This window comes from Gymnoscopelus microlampas, assembly GCF_963454915.1.
Source record: "Gymnoscopelus microlampas genome assembly, chromosome: 22".
NCBI lineage: Eukaryota > Metazoa > Chordata > Actinopteri > Myctophiformes > Myctophidae > Gymnoscopelus > Gymnoscopelus microlampas.
The window spans coordinates 30,226,115-30,234,717 of record NC_139959.1 but is presented as its reverse complement, the minus strand read 5'-3'; the positions used below and the strand labels follow the sequence as shown (position 1 = coordinate 30,234,717).

The 8,603-nt window shown below is 42.5% G+C and overlaps 1 protein-coding gene across 1 annotated transcript in view; it reads left to right on the top strand.

Annotated features, from left to right (window-relative positions):
• Positions 1-8,603, top strand: part of pip4k2aa (phosphatidylinositol-5-phosphate 4-kinase, type II, alpha a) — a 70,003-nt gene continuing 61,400 nt past the window's right edge. The window contains exon 1 of the mRNA XM_084048636.1: positions 1-782. Coding sequence (XP_083904762.1) covers positions 642-782 — 141 coding nt within the window. The 5' untranslated portion in view covers positions 1-641. The remainder of the gene's footprint in view (positions 783-8,603) is intronic.

Genomic DNA, 8,603 nt, shown 5'->3' with positions numbered 1-8,603 from the left:
GAGAGAGAGAGAGAGAGAGAGAGAGAGAGCTGGAGAGAAGGAAGGAAGGAAGAGAGGAAGAGGAGGTGAATTATGATGTGGACCGACGATGAAGGGAGAAGCGTGGCATCGATAAACGAACGCAAGCGCATCAGTATCAGCTGAAAACGGAGACGCGTGTATAGGTATTTATTTCCTCGCCCGCACGGGACAGAACGGAACGGGAACGGAACGTTGTATGTGTCAGGGGCGGCAGTAGTGTAACAGCAGCACTAGGGCCAGTGTATATATATATATATATACCGCCCCTGATAGACCCAGTGCAGCGGCGTTGGACCGCACCGGGAACCCCGGGAGAGAGGTTCGGAACCTGGGGCTCGGCGGAGGACTCTCTATACCGCCTTTTTATCGCGTTGGAACCTCGAGCCTTTTAAACAGAATGATGATGTCTAGAGCCCGTCTCCATTGAAGATACTGCTGGGTTGCCTCCACACACACCACAGTCACTGCTGCCTGCCAGCAGCGAGCTGTCATCGTGGACTGACACACACACACACACACACACACACACACGACTGCAACAGCGAAGCCGGGTGGGAATTCACCTATCATCACTACTATTACTATTATTATTATTATTATTCCATACTAATAATAAAAAGATGGCCACGGCGAGCAGCATTGCCGCATCTATTGCGAGCAAGACCAAGACCAAAAAGAAGCACTTCGTGGCTCAGAAAGTCAAGCTGTTCCGTGCCAGTGACCCCCTGCTGAGCGTGGTCATGTGGGGAGTCAACCATTCGGTGAGTGTTGTCATTCAGTGACCCATCATCATCATTCATCATCATTCATCATCCATCCAATCAGTCAATGATCCATGATCCTTGCACAGCAAAAAATGAAATCCCTGACAATGTGCAAATGCAGGTCCATGTATGCATTCTCAGAGTTAACCCCATGTGGTTGAGCGGAGTGCCTCAGGGCTCTATGCTAGTGTATTTTCATGTTTTCTGTTTTTGGGTGGAAAGCTTTTGCTGAAAACAAGCAGATCGACAAGCTTGCCGATCTGCTGTTTTCAGCAAAGGCTTTCCCCACAATACGGATGCTGGGGTTAAACACTGCTGCAAATAGATAGACCACAAGGGTCCCTATAAAAATACCCTTATTAGTAGAGCCCCCCCCCCTCCTCTGGGGTCCATTTGATTCCATTTGTGTGGCTCACAGAGTTCCAAGGGTCCAGGGCCTGAGGATGTATGTGTGTACCAAGCCTGTGTGTGTTAGACGAATCAGAGATGACAGCTGTCCAGCGGTAGCACACAGTGACAGCGCTGTCAATGCAAATGTGTGGCTTTGACTGTGTGTGTGTGTGTGTGTGTGTGTGTGTGTGTGTGTGTGTGTGTGTGTGTGTGTGTGTGTGTGTCTGTGTCTGTGTGTGTCTGTGTGTGTGTTTTAACAACAGCACTTATGTGTTTGCTCTAGTAAGGCTTGCTGTCAGGTAGAAACCTCCTATCTCTATATTTTAACTTATTTTTTTTGTAAATTACCGCCCTACTTGACCATACTACAGCGTCACACACAAGTATCAAAAATTGCAGGTCTGCAAGCTCGAAACGCATCCACGTTCTGAGCTTGTAGATCTGCTGGGTTTTTTTTAAATATTTTTTTTAATTTGAATCTTGAAAAGTAACAGTTTTTGGACATAATGAGGTTTCCACCCGACAGACGATATTCTGTACCGCAGTGGTTCTGCAGTAAGGGGTCCAAGGGACCCTCAGGGTTCCTTGACCTTGAGGGGTGTTCCTTAGCCTTACAGGTCAGTATAGCCTATGTTACGGGGGTCTTTTGAAATTAAAAACCACTTGAGAACCACTGCTTTACTGTTATGATTTGTGATAGGCAGGCACACTCAGGGCCGTGTGTGTGCGTGTGCCTCCCAGAAGCGAACCCTAGTCTCTCTCCCTTGCATCCTGTTGTGCACATGTACTGTAAGGATAAGCTCTGAGTCTGAGGCCCCTGCATGTCATGAGAGAACTGTTCTTCCCATGCAAGGAGAGAGAGGGAAGAGAGAGAGAGAGAGAGAGAGAGAGAGAGAGGGCTTATCTCAGTTCCATGGCTCTTCCTCAATGAATACTCTCAGACGCAGCAGCAGCTACGGTCACATCAGAAAGAGACAAGATTGTGAGTTTGGCAGAGTTGCGTCTTGCAGGCCTGTAAAACAAAAAAGTCCTTGTCAGCAATCTTCTAATCTCCATTTGTTTTTTTTGTTTTCCCACAAAAAATAAAATAAAAAGTTATGAGCCATAAAAGCCATGCACTATATACAGGGGTGCACATAACTGGTGCGCAGGTGCGCATGCGCACCCAAAATAAAAAATGCGCACCACATCAGGCGACGCGAGGCGCTTTTGCGCACCAACAGCTGGGACAGGAATTTCCCAGCTTTTATTTTTTAGCAAAACTAAAAAATAAAAGCCTGGAGATCGAGGTTAGGAATTTACTTCCTGAAGCCACACTCACACAATCACTCTAAAGCACCCGTCGGCTCATGTACAGCCATTAGGCACAGGGGTAGAGATATGACTTGCGTCGCCTCGCATCGCCTCGCATTGCTTCGCTGCGTGCACGCAGCCAGCAGCGGCTGTTAGAGGCACTCGTCACCGATGATGAACGCACCGTAATGGTGCAAAATATGCCGTGAACGTCCCAATCTGGCGGATAAAATCAGCGCAGCAGCACAGGGCACCAACCTTGGGGGCTTTATCTAACAGCGTGAGAAAAAAAAACGGCGAAAATCGGCGTACTTTAGAAGCAGAGCGTCCTTTTTTTTCTCCCCCCCCCCCCCCCGTTGACAAAACTGTCCGGTGGGCACCGTGCTGACCCCCCCCCCCCCCCCCCCGTTGACAAAACCGTCCGTGCTGAACCCGCCCCCCCCCCCCCCCCCCCCCCCCGTTGACAAAACGGGACGGGCGCCATGCGCACCAAGTCACATGTCCAGGTGCTCTTCTGCGTACCAGACCTAAAAAGTTATGTGCACCCCTGACTATATAACTTTCCTCTTCTACCCCGGATTTGAACCCGGTTTCCTGCTCAAGTGCTGATCTTTTTTTTTTTTACCATTGAGCTAATAGAGGCTGCCTGCTTGCTCAGGGGATAAATTGAATCTTGACCATCAGGTCAAAATTCGTGTCAGATCCTGTTTCTAGGTGAGGCATGACCTTTGACACGATCTAAATGTCTCAATAGAAGAGCAGGGAGACAACATACAACCACCCCACTTGTATAATTTATATTGTGTTAACATACTCTACCATACAGATTGGACAACTTTACATTTTATTCATAAAAAAAAAGTTGCATAGTTGTCTAAAGGTTGATTTACTCTATATACAGCATCGCCCCAATGTCTAGGACTGTCTCGATTTTGAAACTTTACGTGACGATTAATTGTCGCTCAAATAATTGCGATAAAGCGATTTAATTGGGTCTCTGTCGTTGAACATTATGGAACATTATAAATAAATAAATACATTTCTGTTTGGCTTTAAGGTGCACAGGGCACATATGACATAAATAACTATATATATATATACTTGATATACTTGACTACAAAACTACAAAAAACATGAATAGTGGTAATGACGTGACACGTTTTGTGCTATTTCGACAATTTTCCAGAATGTTTGAAATATATATGAAAAATGTTCATGGAAACGATTATGATGATTATTCAAAATATAATTGGGACTATCTGAAATAATTGCGATTAGGTGATAACACTATGTAATAATTGTGACAGGCCTACCAATGTCAGTGTCGCTTGCCAAAAATAACTGATGCACCAGTTATTTTCATACAGGCTCATAGCGGTTTTGTAGGTTCAACGCTCGTTCACAACCATCCCCCCCCTTTCACTGTCCTCTGTACTATCTATATAATGAGGCAAAACATACCACACAGGCATACTGAACAAAATATCAAGCATGATGTATATAATAACAGCGCTTTTTGTTTCAATCGCGTTCATTCTTGGAGCGTGCTTTAATCGCATAACAAACGGCCTACCCTTCAACGTTTCGGTTCAGCAGAAGCAGCACAGACAGACACACACTGCGGTTTGTTTACTGGAAGTCTTAATGAGGTATGCTGGATTGGACAGAAAGGCTTCTGAAACGTAAACAAAGATGTTTAGCGGCTCATTTATCATGTCGGTTTATACATTTCGGTTCACGCGGCCTGACATGATTTCCATGTAGGCCAAGCATATGGTTGTAAGGGATATGATTGGCAAGTGGAGCAAAAAATAATATTAGTGTTTCTTTTGGGATGTCTCTCTGTTCTATTAGATCCATGTCAGTTTGTGTTGGTTAGTGCTGATTGGCGGTGGTGGTGTGTGTGTGACATGTTTTTGGAGACCTGTTGTGTTAGTTAAATGGCTGTGTGTGCACATAACGGTAGAATATTCAAATCCAGCTTTTGTCTGCTTTCGCCAGAGCAGAGGAAGTTTTCTCCCTTGGCAGGAATGCATAATAGACAGTTGAATGCTGTTATTTTGTGCATCTATGTGACGTAATGTAAGGGTTCCCAACCGTCTCAGGCCGCGACCACTCAAAATAATCTTATTTGAATTGGGGCCCCCCACCCTGACAAGCACTTGGACTTGTGGGCATTACAAGTGTGTATTAAAAAGGTCTTAAAAGTCCTTAAATTGTAACTTAAGAAATGTGCATATAGATACCCTGTATACACTTATACTGTATGTTTGTTTACTATTGAGTGAGAAAACTATTTTGCACATTATAAGCTATTTTGTTTTAGATAATTTTGGGAACCACTGACCTAATGGACACTTACGTTGTGAGGTCAGAGATGGTGATGTGGTGTTTTAGGCCTGTATGTAACAGACATGCACAGAGCATCAGCAACCTTGTATAGAAACGGTTCTGAAATTGATGATGTCACAAGCAGATTCCACTTCCTCTGGTATAGACAACTTAGACAGTAGAATACTAACAATTGTGACTCTGTAGCTACTCCTATATGTTATATATTCAACCAGTGTTTAATCAGTGGGGTCAGTATGGAAGGAAGCTAAAATCATCCCACTTCCAAAATACAAATAAAACATTCAATGGACCAAACAGCCGTCCTATGAGTATTTTACCGTTGCTAAGCAAAATAATAGAACAAATACTATTCAAGCAGGTCATGGACTAACTTTTCCAATAATCTACCTCTCAACCTTTGCATGCATACAGTGAAGGCCATTCTACAAGCAGTCAAGCACTGCACTACAAATGAGTGATTACAGGTTATCATGCATGGATAATAAGAATTTAGTAGGCGCTGATCATACCTTGCTTGTAGATAAGCTACAGTGTTATGGTTTCACCTCCAATGCATTGTCATGGTTCATTCATTATCTCTCTGGGAGATAACAGAGAGTCTTCTTTTAGACACATGTTGGTCAAAAATGTGTCAATTGGCACCACACAAATTGACCAAGTGAACGCAATAAAACTTCTGGGAGTAACTATTGATAGCACATTATCTTGGTCTACACATATTAACAATATTGTCATCAAAATGGGAAGAGGAATCGGTATGACTAGGTCTAGGAAGTGTTCTACTTTCATCACTCCCTCCATAATGAAACCAGTTATTCTCTCTTTGGTTTCTGTCTCATTTAGAATACTGTCCTGTAATCTGGTCATCAGCAACATAATCTGATTTAGAAAAAGTTACAGGTTGCCCAGAATAAAGCGGCTCGTCTGGGACTAGGCTGTTCATACAGGACAAAATAGCTATATGCATGAACATCTGGCATGACTAATGGTTGAACAGAAATTATCAGTGAGTCTTCTAAAGCTACTGCGGAACATTATTAGCACCGTCTAGCTTGACTCACCAGTTACATATGACTTATGACATTGGTTACAACACTAGAGGAGCAGCTTCTGGTAACATAAGAACAAGAAAAGCACCAAGAACATGTTTTCTCAAACTCAATGGTATAACTTAACTTGTAACTGTTATTTGTTCAATTTGACTGTCTCCCCCGTGACCCCAAAACGGGTCCCGACCCATTGTTTGGGAAACACTCCAGTAGAGGGCTGACCTCTAGAGAGGCATAGAGTGGACATTGATATGGCACACTGTAGCTGACCGGACATTGCAGCGACTGACCACATCCCCGGTATAGGGATGTAACAGTATACCAGTTTTAACCACTAGACCTGAGGCCGATTCGAAAAACGCCTTCTACATCCTGACCTAAAGTTTTCTGAAAAACTTCAAATATTTATTCCAAAATTACAAAAAGATTATGTTGCTATACACTGTACATGGCAACCCCACGAAAGGTAAAAACCCCTCCTGGTCTAAATGAGTTAAACCAACGCATCTGTGTCATTTTAAGATTTCTTTGGCTATTCTAAAATAGCAGATATACAAGCTTGTAGATCTGTGCAAATCTTTGAATATATATATTTTCAACTAAAATCTTTGCTTCTGGGGGGTCCCTGGAACAAAATATTTTGATATGCGGGGGGGGTGTCAGCGGTCAAATACATATCATTTTGGGTGGTCGTTGACATGAAAAAAGTTTGAGAACCACTGATATTACAGCGATATAAGTTTTTTTTTTTAACTTACATTTGTAGAATCCCAAGAAGCAAAGATTTGAGTAAAAACTTTTCACTTTAAGAAAACATTTATATTCAAAGATTTGCACAAATTTTCACGATTTTTCAAAAAAATAAAGCAGATCTACAAGCTCGTAGCTATGAGCTTGTGTATCTGCTATTTTTGAATGGCCCAAAGTATAAAATAAAGCTTATAGCAAAAACAAAATCTAAAATGACACAGTATGCGTTCCCGCCTCCCGGATTGGATGGGTTAAGATTGATTTATATTTACATCATGCTGTTTGGCGAAAATGGCCATTCTACAAGCTCACAATGCGTTACATCAACCTTTGGCCAGGGGCCATCGCACTTGCAGGACTCTGCACTTAATATTATGATCTTTTTTTGGTCTTTTATGGTCTTTTGGACCCTTGGTCTTTTTTTATTTAAACGAAAGTGATTGTTCCTCAGGTACATATCGTCGTCTCTGTCGGGGTGGAAACCTCATTTGTCCAAAACCAAAACAGTTACTGTTATAAAATGGCAAAAGTAGCAGATCTACAAGCTTGAAACGAGCTTGCCGGTCTGCTACTATTTGATGCTTTTGTGTGACGCTGTAGTATGATCAAGTAGGGCGTTCATTTACAAAAAAAAACACAAAAAGTTAGAATATGGAGATAAGAGGTTTCTGCCTGGAAGAACAGAAATAACTTGTTTTTCTAACCCTGTGTCCATTCTCCAAGGCGCCAAATACTCCCCCATGACTTTAGATTGGCTATTTCTGCAGCGTGCCACCATGTTACGAAGTATAAATCCAGGCAGCGCTGTAAACAAATGTGGTTTCTGGTTGTCTCCGCCAGGCCGAAAGGCATGGCCGAGAGTGAGACTATGTTTTGCACCCTGTCTGTCCGTCCGTGTGTCCGTTTGTGTACAGCTAATCTCCGGCACCGTTGGCTTGATCGCAGCAAAACTGTGCGCACACACTCCTGTTTGATTTTTCATATTCCATCCTGATTGGCGAATTCCAAACATTGCTTGCCCACAATAACCTACCTGACCTGGCGGAGACCTGTGCTCCGAGGAGCAGTTTTTCTAGTTGTCTTTGTCTTTTCATAATGGCCGTTTAGGGAATACTTGTCTTTACACCTAAAAGAGTATTTGTCCTTGGAATGTAGTGGAATTCTTCATAGTGATACTATTTTAATTATACGCCTCTCTGATGTTTTAGTACCATACTGCAACAATGTCTCCTACCCCAACCCCCTCAGTCCTCCAGCTATTTCAAACGCAATGAAAGATTGCTTCAAACAAAGCATTATTTTTCTTCAAAGCAAAATGCTTTTTTTCCTCCTCCAGTTATTTTTTCAGCATTGTTATGTTTCATTTCTCAGATAGGAGAGCGTAGAAAGACAGGAAACCAATGGCAGAGAAAGCTAGAGACATGATGCAAGCCAGGCAAGACTGGGAGTTGGAATCGAACTCGGGCCCTCGTGCCTCACACGCAGTAGCACATGGTCTTTGTGCTACCTGGCTGAGCCACCAAGCACACTGCAAAAGTTTTTGTTTTAAATTGTGATTTAAAAAAAGAAAATGTGACAGAACTGTAAGCCATGAGTGATATTTTCGTTGATAAACCCTTCTCTACCCTCAGCATCCTGTCTCGGTATCTCTAAGCAAAAAAACAACAATTATATAAATTAACCCATTCAATCCGGAAACGCTTCTGTGTCACTTTAGATTTAGCTATTTAAAAATTTCGCTTTAAAAAAATATATATATTCAAAGTTTGCACAAAATTATTATTATTTTTTTAGCAGATATACAAGCTAGTAGCGCGGCACTCTGTGCCACGCTATGAGCTTGTATATCTGGTATTATATCTGCTTGTATATCTGCTAATGACACAGATGTGTTCCTGGATTGAATTGGTTAATAAGGATGCGGTACATGGATTTTCCTTTTAATCTTGATCAATTTAGTCAGCCACATTTGAAGGTTGGG